The sequence below is a fragment of the Mobula hypostoma genome, chromosome 16 (assembly GCF_963921235.1).
Source record: "Mobula hypostoma chromosome 16, sMobHyp1.1, whole genome shotgun sequence".
In the NCBI taxonomy this organism is placed as follows: domain Eukaryota; kingdom Metazoa; phylum Chordata; class Chondrichthyes; order Myliobatiformes; family Myliobatidae; genus Mobula; species Mobula hypostoma.
The window spans coordinates 37,518,507-37,538,040 of NC_086112.1; the positions used below are offsets into that span (position 1 = coordinate 37,518,507).

Genomic DNA, 19,534 nt, shown 5'->3' on the forward strand with positions numbered 1-19,534 from the left:
TCTCAATATCAGCAAGACCAAGGAGCTGATTATTGACATCAGGAGCAGGAAACCAGAGTTCCATAACCCAGTTCTCAGACATTAAGAGGGTCAGCAACTGTAAATTGCTCATTGCTATCATTTTGGAACCCCTATACTGGTCCCAGCATGTAAGTGCAATTACAAAGAAAGTACAGCAGCACCTCTACTTTCTTAGAAGTTTATGAAGATTTGGCATGACATCTAAAATTCTACAAAAAGTAGTGGATATGGCCCAGTCCTTCATAGGAAAAGCCCTCTCCATCATTGAGAACATCTACATGAAACATTGTTGCATGAAAGCAGGAACCCCCACCACCCAGGCCGTGCTCTCTTCTCACTGCTGGCATCAGGAAGAATATATAGGAGCCTCAGGATTCACATCATCAGGTTCAGACATAGTTATAACCTCTCAACCATCAGGCTCTTGAACCAAGTGGGATAACTACACTCAATTTCACTTGCCCCATTATCGAAAAGTTCCCATGAAGTATTGAGTCACCTTCAAAGACTCATCTCATATTCTCAATATTTATTACTTTTTTTTTGTATTTGAAGTTTGTTTTATTTTGCAGATTGGATGAACGGCCAGCTTGGTGTAGCCTTTCACTGAATTTGTTATAACTATTATTCTGTTATGGATCTATTGAATATGTCCACAAGAAATTGAAACTCTGGGTTGTATATGATGACATATATGTACTTTGATAATAAATTTACTTTGAACATTGAACTTTGTATCTGTGGAATTCTTTGCCACCGATGGCTGTGAAAGCCAAGTCATTGGGTATATTTAAATCAGAGTATAATGGGTTTCTGATTTGTAAGGGCGTCATAGGTTACAGGAGGAGGCAGGAAAATGAGGTTGAGAGGGATAATAAATCAGCCTGATAATAAATCAGGAATGGCAGAGCAAGTGTGATGGGCTGAATGGCCTAATTCTGCTTCTACATCTGCTCATCTATCATTGCAAGCCTGTGTACTTTTGCAAAATACCAAATTATGTGGGTTGGATGTTTCCGGTATTTTAAACCTGTTCTTCCCAGGCAAGGAGGCCTTACTTTTTTTGGTGGCAGTCTTGCGTTAAGGAAGTGTGAATTGTCAGTGCATTTTAAATCTCTCTTTTGTTTTCCTAATCCCAATGAAAATAAAAAGATGAAGAATTGTAAAATCAGTGATTTCCTAACCAGCATTTTGTTTTATTTCTCCAGGCATTGTTCAGGTCTTCTTGTTTTCACTTAAATTCTATGTTGGAATCACATGCCACATAGAAACACAAAGAGGTTTTATTTGCTTTCGAAAACAGGTCTCGCTTTGCAGCATAGCAAATAGGAACTGGGTTGATTGATTTGGAAATATAATCTATTATTTACAATCCATCATTCTCGAGACCTAGTTTAAAATATCACTCTCTATTAAAGCTTTTAATGGCAGAAAACTTTTTTCTCTTTGAAATTTAAATGCATTCTGGATTTCTGACAATGTGGTGCTTATCACATGAATAGTAACATCACAGCGCAATGAGTAGGTATGTTGTAAAATTTGGCACAAACTTTTAGATCTGTCTACCTTTGTAAGAGGTCAGATTAAGACAACATACAACATACAACATTAGGTCTAAGAAATGATTCCAATAATGTAAAATTTTAAGATGATATGAAATTATATTTGATAAAGTAATTCATTTCTCTGTATGTTAATTTGGTCCTACTTTTCATCCAAGCTAGCTTCTCTCTTGGACGACAAGTATAAGGAAGACTAACATAAAAAGGGAATGTAAACAACAGGAATTCTGCAGATGCTGGAAATTCAAGCAACATACATCAAAGTTGCTGGTGAACGCAGCAGGCCAGGCAGCATCTATAGGAAGAGGCGCAGTCGACGTTTCAGGCCAAGACCCTTCGTCAGGACTAATCCTGACGAAGGGTCTCGGCCTGAAACGTCGACTGCACCTCTTTCTATAGATGCTGCCTGGCCTGCTGCGTTCACCAGCAACTTTGATGTATGTTGCATAAAAAGGGAATGTTTATTTTATATCGGAAGTCACAATAAAGCATAGTAGCATAAGAAGCACTTTTAAAAAAATAAGAAAAGTGAGTGGAAGACAGCAATGTTATGAAGATAAGTCATCATTTTTGTAATCAGAATTTTAATTAAGTTCATCTTGTTATTTCTATCAGTGGGGCTTCGCTTCGATCTTGAATCCCTGCCTTCTGGTCATAGAAGCAGAATTAGGCCATTCAGCCATTTCATCCTGGCTGATCCATTTTCCTCTCAACCCCATTCACCTGCCTTCTCCCTGTAACCTTTCATGCCCCAACTAATCAAGAACCTATTAACTTCTGCCTTAAATACACCCAATGACCTGCCCTTCAAAGCTGCCTGTGGCAATGAATTTGATATATTCATCACCCTCTGGCCAAAGAAATTCATCCTCATCTCCATTCTTAATGGATGATCCTATTTTCTGATCTTAGACTCCCCACCATAGGAAACATCCTCTCCAAATCCACTCCATCTTGGGCTTTCATGATTCAATAGGTTTCCATGAGATCACTTCTTATTCCTCTAAATTCCAATGAGTAAAGGCCCAGAGCAATCAGTTGCTCCTCATACATTAAGCCTTTCATTCCAAAAATGCAAAAATCCAAGATGAAAAAGGACTCCCTCTGAAACCTCTCTAGTATCAGGGTATCGTTTCTTAAATAAGGCGTCCAAAATTGCTCATAATATGCCAGATGAGGCCTCACCAGTGTCTTATAAAACTTTAGCATTACATCCTTGCTTTTATATTCTAGTGCTCTTGAAATGAATGCTAACCTTGCATTTGCCTTCCTCTCCACTGTCTCAAACAGCAAATTAACATTTAGGGAATCCTGCATTTGTTGTTCAGTCATTAAGTCGAGTCCAACTCTTTATCACCTCACGGACTCCTGCACACCAAGCCTTCTTGTTGGAAACTGCCTTCCTCAGATCCTCCAAGGTCATGCACATTGTCTGAGTAATATTATCTATCGATCGTAGCCTCTGTCGTCCTCTCCTCCTTTTACCTTCTGTTTTACCTGACATGAGAGTGTTCTGCAAAGAATCCTGTCTTCTCGCGATGTGGCCAAAATATTTGAGCTTTTGTCTCATAATCAAGCCTCCCAGTGACCAGTCTGGTATCTCTTCAAGTATTGACTTGTTGGATCTTCTTGCTGTCCAACGAACTCTTAACATGTTCCTCCAGCATCCAAGTTCAAAGGCATCGATTCTCTTGTATTCAGCTTTACTAATAATCCAGCTCTCACAGCCATACATCACAAATGGAAATACCATAGATTTGACTATACAGATCATCATAGACAATGTTATGTCTCTGCTCTTCAGAATTTTATCCAAATTTGCCATTACTGCCTCCCCAGAAGTGAGTGCTGTTTAATTTCTTGGCTGCAGTTACCATCTATAGAAATCTTTGAACAAAATCCTAGGACTTCCAAAGTCCTTTTTCATCTTGGATTTTTGCGTTTTCTCCCCACTCACAAAATAGTCTATGCTTTTATTCCTTCTACCAAATTGGATGACCATACACTCCCGACACTTTATTCCACTTGCCACTTCTTGTTCATTTTCCTAATCTATCCAAGTCCTTCTGCAGCCTCCTTGCATCCACAACGCTATCTGCCTTTCCACTTATCTTTGTATGGTCCACAAACTTGGCCACAAAGTCATCAAAGTCATCTAAATCATTGACATATAAAATAAATAGAAGCAGCCCCAATGCTGACCCCTGAAGAATACCACTGGTCACTGTCAACCAATCAGAAAAGGCTCCCTTTATTCCCATTCTTTGCCTCCTGCCAATCAGCCAATGCTCTATCCATGCTAGTATATTTTCTGTAATACCATGGGCTCTTATCTTGCTAAACAGCCTCATGTATGGCACCTTGTCAATGGCCTTCTGAAAATCCAAGTCCAGAACACCCACTGATTTTATTTTGTCTCTACTGCTAGTTATTTCCTCAGATAATTCCAACAGATTTTTCAGGCAAGATTTTCCCTTAAGGAAACCATGTTGCCTTTGGCTTGCTTTGTCACGTGCCTCCAAATGCCCCAAACCACATCCTTAACAAGCAACTCTAACATCTTCCCAAACACTGAGGTCAGGCAAACTGCCTTATAATTTCAACTCTAACATCTTCCCAAACACTGAGGTCAGGCAAACTGCCTTATAATTTCCTTTCTTCTGCATCCCTTCTTGAAGAGTGGAGTGACATTTGCAATTTTCCAGTCCCCTTGAACCATTCCAGAATCTACTGATTCTTTAAAGATGATAGCTATGTTTCACGCTCCAGAGAAGGCAAATTCATAAAGTTTAGAATATGTCAATACATAGACTACTAATATGAGTTGACTGTAAAATTAAAACTACCCACAATTGGTGAAACATTTGCTATTTCATTCAAAGTTGCTTACTAGCTAGTCACAAATGACAAGGTGGGTATTATAATAGTAATAGTAAAATGTTAAACGGCTTTGATTGAATGTTTGAGATGGTTAGTCGTGGTAATATTTTTTTTTACGAATGCATTTTAAGTTTACTACTACTTGTTGCAAGAGGGAATCTCACTAGGTTACAAAATGTTCCTTGATTTTTCTGATCACTGTAAAGGCAATTTCTGTTACGGCAGTAAAAACAATCCCAAAACAGCAGAACAAATCTCAAAGAGGAAAACTTCCTGAGCTATGTAGAATACTGCACATGTAATACACATAGAATTAGTTGTGATACCCTCCTCCTTAGACATCCGTTTGGATCAGATTCTTTGTGATAACTAAACATCTCAAAAGAGAGGAGGATAGAGAAGCTGATAGACATGGTGAGGGATTCTGTTTTTTACTCCCAGCATTTGCACTTTATTTTTGCTTCAACCATCTCAAGAAAATTTCTGTGTTCCTTCTACTCTAGCAGTTCGCAAAATTTTCATCTCAGCCATGCTGTCAGCTGCTTTGAGCCTAAGCTCTAAAATTTGCCTTCCTAAAGCTATTAGTTTTTGTTTAATTCAAGGAGTGTTTTACAACCCATCATTTAAGTTTTTAGTCTTGAATGCTCTTTCTGTAGCTCAGTTTCATATTTTGATTAATGTTACTGCTGTGAAATACATTAGCGTTGCTTTGATTAAAGGTGTTTAATTTAGATAGATAATGTCATAAAACCTTATGAGTTTTAATAAAATTGGCATATAATATTCCTTCTTTACTGTTATTTTTAAAATTGCTACCATTAGAGAGCACTGCATGGTTCATTGTTACCATCAGGAAGGAGGTACAGAAGCCTGAAGGCACACACTCAGTGAATCAGGAACAGTTTCTTCCCCTCTGCCATCTGATTCCTAAATGGACATTGAATCCATGAACACTACTTCACTTTTATTATTTTCATTTTGTACTATTGATAATCTAACTATTTAATATCCCTATGTGAAGCACATCCAATAACTCCAAAAGACTGAAGTAGGGTAAATACTGAAAGGCTTTTATTCGCAGTAAAATACGACTTCCATGCTGAGTGCCTGCTCCCGGGCTGAGGGGAAGGGGCAAGGCAAAACACCTTTATTCAGGGGTCTGTGGGAGGAGCCAGAGGGGCAGTCAGCAGAGGGGCATGTCCAGACAGTTAACCCAGTTACAACATATATATGGTTTACCACAGTATATATACTTACTGTGACTCATCTATTTATTTTTCTGTATCATGTATTGTATTGTACTGCTAAGTTAACAAATTTAACAACATATACCAGTGATATTAAACTTGATTCTGATTCTGAAAATTGTTGAGGTAATAAAAAAGTCATACCACAGGATTAAAAACATAGAGAACTACTTATGTTTAAAACTTAATACTTAGATACATTATCATGTCTAGTTTTGTTGGAAAAGGGATAAAGGTATAATTATAAAGTTCTTAAATGATGAGAGGATGAAATAGGACAGCTATAAACAGACAGCTTCCATCAACTGAGTTGCAGACTGATGAGCAAAGGAGATATGATTAAATGTGAGAGTTAAAACAAAGCAGAGGAAGCTACTTTTACCTAAAGCATTCGGATCATATTAATACAGAATTTAGGGTAAGACAGAATGAAGGTTCTTGGATTCTAGGATCAGGAAAGCTTCGAAGATTGGTGAAGTATTTGAACTGCTTCAGTTACTGTTTCACGGTAATTAAATAACATTATTTGACATTTTCCAGTCAACTACATATTGTTGAGAAACTACACATACCAAGCATTCCAGAGATCAAAATACAACTCAAAGTTAGTCCTGCCATTTATATTTTTACTCAACAATTAAACTTTGATTTTCTATCTTCAAAATATATCAGGGATTATTGCAGAACTAATGTAAAAGTGTTATGTATTTTCCAGTTTGCAACTGCTTTGGTTAGGTAGCACTTGAAGGCTTAAGTGTGTATTATATATTTAGTATTTCACATTAGTTATTACAATTCACCTCTGTAAAGCTAATTATAAGAAGACTATCATTATATCAATTTGGTTTGAAATGCTGCTGCTGCTTACTTTTAGTGTCTGCATGAATAGTGTTTTTCCCTCTATCTCTGCACATTGGTTGTTGGTCTTTTTTTTAATTGGGTTCATTTGTGGCTGCCTGTAAGCAGATGAATCTCAAGGTAGTATAACTGATAATAAATGTACTTTGAACTTTTTTCATTATATGCACAAGGTTAAATAATTTGCCAATGAACAGTTTGTGCCATTTTTCCTTTGTAGTTTAATTCTTTCAAAACATTTTATTGACATTATATGTAAACATTAATTTCATACCATATGTTTTGAGTACTTATGGTGTCATATGTTTATTGAACAGGGAATGTAATTTTTTGTACCTTATTTTCTTACGGTTATTTCAGATTAGAGTTGCTCTGTAGTGAAAACCTGATCGGCTAAGTGGAAAGGAAACTGTGGACGAGCAAGTTCAACCTGCGAACTGAATCAAAATGCTGTGCGTAAAATTCTGTGGTCTCAGGTGTTGTCATCTCAGGTGCAAGCAATCTAAATGGATAATCACAGGAATTGCCTCACTGGTGACATTGTTCCTTCTTATAGCCCATGACAAAGATTCTATAAACCAATTCGAAAGCTTGGAACTCTTTGAAGAGGACCCCAGATATTATGTAAACTGTACAAGCATTATTAGTGGAAATGAAGAGGCAATACAATTAGCTAAGCTTCAAACAATATCAAAGGAATTTCAAAATCGACAAGAGCTGGGTGAGAAAGATTATATAAACTTGACCAAGCACTGTGATAACTTCATTAAATTACAAAAATATATCACATTTCCACTTAGTAAAGAGGAAGAAGAATTTCCAATAGCATATTCAATAGTAATCCATCAGAGAATTGACATGTTTGAAAGACTTTTACGGTCTATATATACACCTCAGAATTTTTACTGCATTCATGTGGACCAAAAATCACCTGAGGTCTTCAAAGATGCAGTAAAGGGCATTGCTTCATGCTTCGATAATGTATTTATTGCCAGCCAGATTGAGGCTGTAGTCTATGCATCCTGGAGTAGGGTTCAGGCAGATTTAAACTGTATGAAGGATCTCCTACAAAAGAATTCAAGATGGAAATACTTAATTAATCTTTGTGGCATGGATTTCCCCATAAAAACCAATCTAGAAATAGTGGAAATACTCAAAGCCTTAAAAGGAGCAAATAGCCTAGAAACAGAAAAGACCATGCCCCATAAAGAAGTCAGATGGAAAATGCAACATATTGTACAAAATGGAGAGATAAAAAATACAAATACTAAAAAGGAAGCTCCTCCAATTGACTCACCAATGTTTTCAGGAAGTGCCTATTTTATTGTTACAAGAGATTTTGTGGAATACTTATGGAAAAGCTCTAAAATACAGAAGTTTATTGAATGGGAAAAGGACACTTATAGTCCGGATGAACACATGTGGGCAACACTGCAAAGAATGCATGATGTCCCTGGGTCTGTCCCTGTCAATGACAAATTTCATGTGTCTGACATGAATGCTATAGCAAGACTGGTAAAATGGAGCTACCTTGAAGGTGATATTTCCAAAGGGGCACCTTACCCACCCTGCACTGGTACACACATCCGTGCAGTATGTGTTTATGGAGCAGGTGATCTGAAGTGGATGCTACAGCAGCATCACCTGTTCGCCAATAAATTTGATACAGCAGTTGATAGTATTGCAGTTCAATGCTTAGAGGAGCATCTAAGGCATAAAGCTATTTCCAATCTGTTAACTTATGCATAAATATTATCTCCCAAAACACTTAAGAAAATGAGAGGATACTCTTATTTTTACGGATTTAATTTAGTGACGATCATCAAAGGGCCATATTAATTTTGCATCAAAGAACCTATGATTTGGTTCAGAAGAATTGGGCAAGTTGTCAGGTTGCACATTCTGAGGTGGATCTTGAGCTTCCATGCTTCCTGCTTATGCTCACAGCCCTTTGACAGCCCAAACAACCAAAGAACTCAAATATTGCTCAATATTAATGATGATTGGTGATATTTAAAAATTGTTGATATTGATACTTACTAATAATTCCTGATGGTGATGGTGTTAAAGAAGAAACTAATGTTCACTCCCTAATTCCTTCTCAAGGAGCTAAGTTGATGGATAGGCTTCGCTTCTTTTTGGTGACAGTACTGGCAAATTGAAGTAATCAAGCTAATCAAGCGAGGGGTAAAGGGGAAGATTTTTTTTTGTGAAAAACGGAATGAGAAGTTCTCCTCTTGCTCCCCCTACCCGGATGTAATGCTATATGGGCTTCTAACTGTTCCTCTAAGTTATCTACTGTACACTTTCTTTGAACTGCTATATTTCCTGAGGTCCAGGAAGAAGTTTTGTATGGGTTAACCATGCGATAAGATAAAGTGAAGATACAAGCCTCATACTTAATCAATCAAACAACACAGCTCCTGGGATTAAGTAGTCAACTGTTCCACCACAATTGAACCTGAAAGAGAGCAGATTGAGTTAAACTTGAAGTTTAAAAAAAATTAATCACACTTAACTTCAGCTTACCTATTTTGGATTTTAATGCTGTCAATATAGCGCCAAAATACCCCTACCCCAAAGAAATAGCAAATGAAAGTTTTATGGTCATTTCTTGTACTTTCAGACATACTGAACAACAGGGGTCCCCAACCTTTTTTGCACCGCGGACTGGTTTAATATTGACAATATTCTTGCGGACCGGCCAACGGGGTGGGGGGGGGGTGTTAATCATGACCAGAATATAGGTGATAAGTCAACTATAAGTCATTTATAAGTGGCTAATACACTCAATTTCATTTCTAAAAGGGTTTATCTAATGAATTTAATATTAAACACACAGCGCATATTTTCCTGGCATGAATATAGTGATAGGTCAATAATAAGTCACTTATAAGTCAATAGCATCATGACATTTTAAGTAACGTTTGGACATTAAGCACACAGCACATATTTTCGTCGTACAGTATGAACGTATAAAATCATTGCAACACACCAATATCGCTGAATCAGTGGGAGCCCTGGGCTTGTTTCCCTGCAACAAGACGGTCCCATCGAGGGTGCTAGGAGACAGCGATACTCGAAGGGGGATCCTTACATCCCGTCTATTCCGCAATTTAGTTTTCATTTCATTCGTTGCAGAAAACCCAGCTTTGCAACGTTTTCAGTGCTTTCGTGGCTATCTCAGGATATTTAGCCTTGTCTTTGATCCAGAATGCCGGCCCCCGTCGTCATTTGCAAGCGCGAGGAGTTGATCTTCTCGCGCTGACATGGATGACGCGTGGGTAATGATCTCGCGTGCGTTCAAGTTCAACAGTGAGCGTGACAGGGAATGAGGAAAGGTGCAGATGACTCATATTGTTTCATATTGCCAAATCATATTGTTTCTTCACGGCCCGGTAGCACATGCTTTGCGGCCCGGTGGTTGAGGACCACTGCTGAACAACATATCAAAAGTTGGACAGAAACGGAGCACGGGAAAGTAAAAAAATCTGATGTTAAAAAAAAGCTGCCAGTGAAAAGAATCAGACCCATACCTGTCTTATTTTGCTATATTTCACTGTTTATAACAATGGTAGTGCCATAATTGTGGTATAAAATATGAACTGCTTGGGAGCTTCCATACCTTCATGAATTTGTTGGGTGCCATCAGAACTTTGATGGATGGCAGGAGATCCTGGAGATGGTGTACGGTGAAAATGCCGTTGTACACATGATGAGCGGAAAGGCGGTGCAACGAGCGTTTTGTGGGCACCTGCTGGTGGGTCAGTGTCTTACACGTCAGATTATTGCTAAAAGCATGGAGATGACCCTGGTTTTCAAGACCAAGTGGAGGAACTAGAGAGACTGTACACGCTGACGGAGACTGGCACAAGTGACTTAGACTCGTTGTTGAAATCAGATTGCATTCGCAGGATTGACAAAACTGTAACTCTCAAAAAGGATGAACTGGTAGGGACCTGTAAAACAAGCACACTGTGGGTTAACTACCAGCACATGGTAGGGATTGCTAGGGCACTTGTTGTGGTCAATTAAATGGGGTCATGGGAGATGCATCTCAGTGCCATCTCAGCGCCATCTCAGCTTGCTTGCCGATATTCACGGCTGCTGGCCATCCGAATTATCTGAAGTCGGCTCATCTCTATCTCCAGAAGATGCATTCATTGGAGGATGACAACCCTGAGGTTCATCAGAAGTTCCAGTCTGGGTTCCATGTAATCAGACGCAGCAGCCAATACTGGGCTGGCCTTGGCTCTGATCTCATGATAGAACAGAGACTAATGCGCTCACTAAAAAGCCAAGGGGGCCTAACGCGAGGAACTGGGATGTCAGAGCACCAGAGAGCAGTTTGGACTATGTCTTTCACTGTGTCATCCTCTTGCAACCTTGCCATGCAAGAACTGACCGTGAATAGTTACACAACAGCTGAACAACATAAGGAGTTGTCCACCTCTGGAGTGAGTAGAGATGAGGCTGACCTTGAAAAAGTCGCAGCAAAACTGGACTGTTTCACACCATTTTTGGATGATAAATCATTGCACAACATCATCACAGGGGTTTATGCAAATGAGAATGTACATGACCTGGTCGCAAGAGGAAATTACATAGGAAGATGGACAGACGCTCTGTTTTCTTGTATTTGCACAAAAGGAGTTCAAAGGTCAAGACACTAGCATCCAGCAGGGCAGTCAAAGTTGCTGAAGACCGTACCATAGACCCAGCATTGTTATTCCAGAGGTTCCTAGTTGTGTCACAGACAGGTGATCTCCAGCTAGACAAAGTGATGAACTATGAACTCTGTCCATATCCAATGTCTTTGAAGCAAAGAACATCTTGTGCCAGTCAGATATGCCACAACTGCCAGAAGCGATAAAGAACTATGTCACCTCCAAATCTGACAATGCTGTCACACAGCCGGTCCCAGTGACAGATCACTATGTTCTAGATGGGGGGTCACTTCTGCACCGCTTAAAATGGACGGAGGGGTGCACCTACAGTTCAACTGCAGATGACTACGCCTCATTCACTGTCAGACACTGCCAGAGCCACTGTAGTTATGGGGTTGGGCCAAGCATGAAGGACGGTACTCATCAGCGTCAAAGTAGAAATTTGAATGTGAACAAGGTGAACATTACAAGGGCCACAAAATTTGTTGGAAAAAAGGAGGATTTCTTTTTGAATGAGGCAACAAGCAGGTAATTATCCAGCTCATCATGGAACATTTGCGACAGAGAGGCTGCGAAGTGATTCAAGCTGAAGGAGATGCCGACATTGAGATCGCAAAAGCAGCGGTCACAATGTCTGCTTTCAAAACTACCACCCTCATTGGAGAAGACACAGATCTCCTCATATTCTTGCTCTACCATATAGTGGTAACAAACTGCAGTGAACTCTATTTCTGCTCAGACAAGGCGAAATCAAATGCTTATAATATCAAGGTCCTTACGCAGATGCTCGGAGAAGCAGCTTGGAATGATCTGTTGTTTCTCCATGCCTTTACTGGATACGACTCAACATCCAGAGTATTTGGGATCAAAAAGAAGTGGGGGTTCCAGAGAATCATCAAGAAAGAAAAGGGAATCAGGGATTGTTTGAAAGCATTCTGCTCACCAAAGCAAAGTCAGGATGTTGTGGAAACCAGTGGCTGTAGGGCAATGGTGGTGTTGTTCAATGGAAATCAGAACGACTCCCTGGCATCTATCAGATACAATACACTCTACAAGAAATTTGCAACAGCTAAGACTTCTGTCGCACCTGAAAGACTGCCACCAACCACCTTGGCCTGTAAATTTCACTCCCTGCTGACTTACTACCAGGTTATGGAGTGGACGGGCTGTAGTAATGAAATGGAGCCGTCTGAGTGGGAATGGAGGGTAGAAGGGGAAAAACTCGTTCCAGTGATGACAGGCAAAAGGCCTGCTCCAGAGGTACTTATTCGGATGATTCACTGCAACTGTTCGGGAGGGTGCAATACGCTAAAGTGTACCTGCAGAAAGCATGGGCTGGAATGCACCAGTGCATGTGGGCATTGCCAAGATGGCAACTGTGACAATATGACAAATGAGCCAGTGAAAGAAGAGGATGCTGAACAAGACTGCATCTGAGAAGCCATAAGGTAGCATATTATGTGTCATGACATCAGTACTTAATACCAGAGTTGTCCCTTGATTACGTCATTCATGATGTCATGATGTCATGATGTCAGTACAAATGCAACTTTCATTCCAGGATCTACAGTTATTTGAAAAACATTGGTGAAAAGAGCACTTTTTAAAACATCAGGTTTAAAAAAACTTGCAATTTTGATGGTTATCAGTCAGATTTTTGATGTTTTTCTGCTGGTGGCCATCTTGTTTTTGATGTCCTTTTTGGAGACTTTCCCATGTGTCAAAATTGTCCAACTTTTGATATGTTGTTCTCCACATCGAATAGTACAATAAACAATCATAAAACTTTTTTTGCAATTTTTTGGGGTTAGGTGGTATATTGACTCAATAATTTGGAATTATTTCCAGGATTCCCTAAAACTTATTGGACCTAAACATAATCATGAAATATAAGGAAGGATTTTAAAAACATCTCTCTCATTCCCTTCTCAAATTGACCTAAAGTGTTTTAGTTAAAGGAGAAAACATCAGATAGTATTACTCGTTTATTCATTAAAACTAAACACAAATTTTTGTTGCTTTTGAAAATAACATATTTTTTGGTTACAAAGCAAGAGTTTAATGTACTGTAATTTTGCTTTCAGTAAATCAGTTGACTTGGCCACACCGATCTTTGCAACCTCACATATCCAGCTGAGTGCCACTTCTCACAGGCAATGAATAGTGCAAGGAAATGTGAACTATGGACCAAGCACTAGTAAATGGGATTCGTATGGATAGGATTTGATGGTTGCAATAGACCCGGTGTATTAAAGGGTCTGTGTTTTGCTGCATGTCTTTATGACTCAGGTCTCGGCCCTACCCAGATTGCCTTGTGCTGCCAAAGGCCTTTTAACTCTGCTAAAGTTCAGAGACATTTAAAATAGATAACTATTAATCTTTATTTTAAAAAAGAATTAAAGTTGATAACCGAAAGTAAATAAAAGAATAATGTTAGGTGAATTAAATAATGTGAAGGAAACAGTTCAAACAAGATTACAAATGCTGTAGTCTGGAACAAAAAGAATCTAAGTACATGTTTGACCTGAACTGTCACCTCATACCTTTTGCCTTCGCAGATGCTGACTGACTTATTGTTTTCTTTCATGCCTAGAACAGTACAGCAATTCAAACATATGGAAGCTATGGCTGGCAGGAATCTGAGCAGCCCGTGTATAGAGCGCATTAGTCCCCTCAGTTCATTACGTCTGTGGTCCTCTCAGACTCAGTACCGAGTTCAACATTAGAGCAGAAAGTCTGATCCATCAGCATTGACCTCTAGCATGCTGCTGACACTAATAAATAGAGACAAATTAGGAAGGCACTAACCTGTAGAAGAGTTATGACATTGCTAAAATATGGCAAGTATGTTTTTAGTCTAATAATAATAAAGGTGAATACACATTTACCTTCCTAATATTTGCTGCACCTGCCTGCTGGATACAATGCAGTATATTATGCAGTACTGAAGACCATGTTGCACCAGAATGTGGTCATCTAACCAAGCAGAAGTACAGAACAATTAAACTAGATTATACTTAATTAAACTGTTAATTAAACTAGTTAGTCAAACTAGAAGAACAGCACCTCATATTCTACCTAGATAGTTGATATAAACATTGAATTTGCCAATTTCTTGTGACCTGCTCTCTCCCTGTTTCTTTCTGTCCTGACCTACCCAACTTCTCCCGCAAGCCCCATCTCCCATTTACTTTGCTCAACCCCACCTACTCCATCTGCCCATCACTCACATACTCATTTCACTGAGTCCCTTCTATCCATTGTTCCCACTTGCCCACTATAACTCAATTATTTGGATCCTTGTCACCTTCCTTTCTTATCATATTACAAAACCTACAATCCTTTGCTGCCTTCATCTATCACCTCCAACCTCTATGGCTTCCTTCAACTTACTCTCCTGCACTGACACCATCTGCCAACCAACCCCTCCTCACTGGGATCCGCCTACAGCATCTCTTGCTAACACCTGATCCACCTCACTGCCTCGCCTCTTTATACTAGCAATCTCCCCCTTACACTTTCAGTCCAATGAGGGGTTTTGACCTGAAATATCAAACATTCATTTTCTCCCATAGATGCTGCCTTGTTCATTAAATTCTGCCAGTTATTTATGTTTCTCTCCTGATATCAGCATCAGCAGTCTCTTGTGTCTCCAAGCAGAAATTCCTAGGTGCTATCTCCCCATGATCTGCAAAATTGTGGTGCAATCAAGATTGGGCTAATTTAAACCAGCCAGTTGATTTTTATGTGCACCTTGAGATGACTTGCAGAAACTCAAAGTTTATTTGGATAATTTATGATGTCTATAATCATGGAGTCTCCTCATTGAGCTTTATTTTCCACATTAACCACACGTAAGCCACAGTTACTCCAAAACTCCAAAGCTTCTTGCTGCAGATCATTAGCAGCATCTTACATGTCCTACAGCTGGAGGAGTGATAGAAGATTGGGTCTGAAAGGAAACATACAAGTGGGCACAGCAGAACCATAGATTTCCATTAAGGCTTTTGATATAGCTTTTTATATGTACATTTCCAAATGGCAGGGCTGATGCAACATGACCCTATCAAGTGGAAGGCAACTGTTGAACTGGAGTTCTCTCTCTGGGGTAAAACACAGCTTTTTGAGCTAATAAGAAGTCTCAAGCTCCCCTTCCCTGTTTTCAAAAGGGATCGAGTGACATAAATGAGGGACTGCAAAACAATGCAGCAATCCAAACTCAACTGAGAAAGGGTTGGCAGGAGTTTCACCAATTTTTGGAGTGAACTATTAACTTTAGTTCTCAACCAGGTCTGAAGATGAAAAGCAGGCTAGGTAGTGCCTTGCTGTAACTATAATTAACTGTTGTTATAATTAACTATAATAATTGTACTGGATGATTTCCATGAGAGCTGCACAAAGATATTTCATGTGAAACACTGACATAGGAGATTAAATGATTTTTAAATGATATATTTCAACATTAAACATAATTATTTTTAGTATTTGTCTGTAATAAATTTACACCTTTTCATTCAATATAAGGCGTGAACTTTGGCTAATTTTTATGTCAATGAAATTATTCTGTAATTGTTCTTAAAATTTTTTTTGTAAATTTTGTCTAGAGAAATCATGAATAATTTATATTGACAAATATAATCCATTTACTGTAAACACTGAGACAATTTACTGTGATAATTTATTGTACGCTGCATTCTTGTGCATTAAAATAATGCTATTGGCTGAATAATACCAGTAATTACTTATAAAGGAGAAAATAAATTAATGATTTGAAGGAAATGCTTCATAAATCAGAGCTTCCTTCATAATTGGCACTGTTAAAATTGTGGGTTAATGACTGTTTTGACAGCTGCAAATAAAGTATATGCTATCAGCACGTTGGCTAATGCAGAGGCCTAAAGTCTAAATATAATTATTTTAAAACAAATTGAAACTTATACATACAGGCTTGAAACCAAAGTGTAAATAAATCTATTACAATGTAAAATTATACATCCAGCACTACAAGAGAGATTTTTATGTGTGTCTTGCTAAGATGTATTGATCATGGACCTTTTTTGGATTGTTTTCATATGTTTACAATTTTTAAAAATAAAAATATCTCAAATCTACACAAACATTGGAAACTTGCTGTTGGAAAATTTCATAATATAAATAAATTCCATGTATGTGATTAAGTGCTGTGTTTTCCATGACCATGACACAATCTATTTTCACAACCATGCAGAGGAAGAATCTAAAAAAGAATTTTTTGTTTTCACCGAGAGTGCTTGAAATCTGGAAAGCTGTGTCTGAGTGGATGAGAGCTGTCAAAGAGTTGCTAATAGTGAAAGCTGAATCTAAGACCATAAGAATATAAGACCCAGAAGCAGAGTTAAGCCACTTGGCCCATTGAGTCTGCTCCGCCATTCCAGTATGGCGGATATATTATCCCTCTCAACCACATTCTCCTGCCTTCTCCCTGCAATCTTTGATGCCCTGATTAATCAAGAACCAATGAACCTCTGTCTTAAGTATATCCAATGACTTGGCCTGCACAGCAGTCTGTGGCAAAGAATTCCACAGATTCACTACCCTCCGACTAAATAAAAATTGGTCATCTCTATTCTAAATGGATGTCTCTCACTTCTGAGGCTGTGCCCTCTGGTTCTAAACTCCCCCAATGTAGGAAACATCCTCCCTACATTCACTCTATCCAGACTTTCAGTATTCGATAGGTTTCAATGAGATTATCCCTCATTCTTCTAAACTCCAGTGATTACAGGCCCAGAGCCACCAAACGCTCCTCTAACATTAACCATATCTTTCCTGGAATCAATCTCATGACCCTTCAGTGGATGCTTTCCAATGTCAGAACATCCTTTCTCAGATAAGCGGCCCAAAACTGCTCACAATACTCAAAGAGCGCAGTCTGATCGATGCATTATAAAGCACCAGCCTTACATCCTTACATTGTATTCTATTCCTCGCGATATGAATGTGAATGTTACATTTGCCTTCCTAATCACTGACTCAACCTGCATGTTAACCTTTAGAGAATCCTGCACAAGCACTCCAAAGTACCTTTGCAACTCTGGTTTTTGAATTTTCTCTCCATTTACAAAATAGACCACACCCTTATTCCTTCAGCCAAAGTGCATAACCGTGCACTTTCGTACACTATCTGCCACTTCTTTGCCCATTCCCCCAATCTGTCTAAATTCTTCTGCAGACACCCTGCTTCCTCAACACTTCCTGCCCTTCTACCTAACTTTAAATCGTCCACAAACTTGGCCACAAAGCCATCAATTCCTTCAGCCAAATCATTTACATGCAACATAGAAAGAAGCAGTCCCAATACCCATAATACCATGGGCTCTTATTTTGTTAAGCAAACTCATGTGCGGCACCTTGTCAAAAGACTTCAGAAAATACAAATGAACAACATCCATTGACTCTCCTTGTCTATCCTTCCTGGTACTTCCTCAGAGATTTCCAACAGATTTGTCTGGCAAGATTGTGGCTTATTTTATAATGAGCCCTCAGTTTTTTATGGTGATGGGACTTGCTCCCGGGGCTCACTGACTGGCCATTGCTCAGTATGCCAAGGATGTAGCCTAGAAGACGTGTGCACCTTCGGGGTTCTGAGGGTTGTGCCCTGGAGATGAGCAGTGCTGCTGACTGAGGTGTCGCAGGAGAAAAAGGAATCAGCTACCGGAGGGCTCTGTACTTGGCAAATTGCTCTCTCTCATTGTTGGGGTAGAATTTGTTGCCGATTCTCGAGTCGAAGAACTCAGAAATAAAAGTGACACGGCAGAGTTTAACACTAACTCAGCATGTTGTTTTGCCTATGTCTCATCTCTCGCTGGTTGATACCTCTCTGTCCCTTTACTGGGGGGGTGGGGGAGGGAGGAGGAGGAGAGGGAGATCAAAGAAAGAGAGAGACTGGTATGTTGAATTGTTGGGTGAACAATTAGTTTTTGTTATACTGCAGATTATAGTCTTTTTGGACGCTTTGCTACTGCTTCCTTGGTGGGTGGAGGGTGCTGATGCTTTTTGCTGAAATAAATGGGGGGACGGAGGGGTTGGGTCCATAAGACCATAGGCATCAGAGCAGAATTAGGCCATTTTTCCCATTGAGCCCGCTCCGCCATTCAGTCATGGTTGATCCTTTTTTCCCCGTCTCAACCCAGCTCCCCAGCCTTCTCCCCATAAACTTCGATGCCGTGTCCAATCAAGAACCTATCATCTCTGCCTTAAAAACATCCAATGACATGGCTTCACAGCCGCCTGTGGTAACATATTCCACAAATTCGTCACCCACAGGCTAAAGAAATTTCTCTGCATCTCTGTTTTAAATTGACATCCCTCTATCCTGAGGCTGTGTCCTCTTGCCCTAGACTCTCCCACCATGGAAAACATCCTTTCCATATCTACTCTGTCTAGGCCTTTCAACATTCAAAAGGTTTCAATGAGATGCCCCCTCATCCTTCTAAATTCCAGCAAGTACCATTAATTGTTCTTCATGATAATAATTCCAAGGATCAACCTTGTGAACCTCCTCTGGACCCTCTCCAATGCCAGCACATCTTTTCATAGAGGAGGGGCCCAAAACTATTCACAATACTCTATGGCCTCAGCAGAGCCTTATAAAGCCTCAGCATCACATCCTTGCTCTTGTATTCTAGACCTATTGAAATGAATGCTAACATGGCATTTGCCTTTCTCACCACCAACTCAACCTGCAAGTTAACCTTTAGAGTGTCTGCACAAGGACTCCCAAGTTCCTTTCATCTCAGATTTTTGATTTTCTCCCTGTTTAGAAAATAGTCTGCCCATTTATTTCTACTACTAAAGTGCATGACCATGCATTTTCCCGCATTATTTTTCATTTGCCACTCTCTTGCCCATTCTCCTATTCCGTCTAAATCCTCCCGCAGCCTTCCTGTTTCCTCAACAGTACCTACCCCTCCACCAATCTTAGTATCTTCTGTAAACTTAGCAACAAAGCCATATGTTCCATCATCTAAATCATTGATATACAGCATAAAAAGAAGCGGTCCCAACACCGATCCCTGCAGAAAACCACCAGTCACTGGCAGCCAACCAGAAATGGATCTTTTTATTCCCACTTGCTGCCTCCTACCAATCAGCCTATGATCCAACCATGCTAGTAACTTTTGTGTAATACCATGGTCTCTTAACTTGGTAAGCAGCCTCATGTGTGGCCCCTTGTCAAAGTCCTTCTGAAAGTCCAAATATACAACATTCACTATATCCCATTTATCTTCCCTACTTGTAATCTCCTCAGAGAATTCCA

At 39.5% G+C, this 19,534-nt stretch overlaps 1 protein-coding gene across 13 annotated transcripts in view; it reads left to right on the plus strand.

The window, feature by feature from the left end:
* Positions 1-19,534, plus strand: part of gcnt3 (glucosaminyl (N-acetyl) transferase 3, mucin type) — a 147,015-nt gene that overhangs the window by 71,154 nt on the left and 56,327 nt on the right. For 8 of the 13 annotated variants that reach the window (XM_063068769.1, XM_063068762.1, XM_063068764.1 and 5 more), the window contains one exon: positions 6,929-14,856. The exons of the other annotated variants lie outside the window; for them this stretch is intronic. In XM_063068769.1, coding sequence (XP_062924839.1) covers positions 7,016-8,317 — 1,302 coding nt within the window. In that variant the 5' untranslated portion in view covers positions 6,929-7,015 and the 3' untranslated portion in view covers positions 8,318-14,856. Of the gene's footprint in view, positions 1-6,928; positions 14,857-19,534 lie in introns of those variants that run through there. 13 annotated transcript variants of the gene reach the window in all.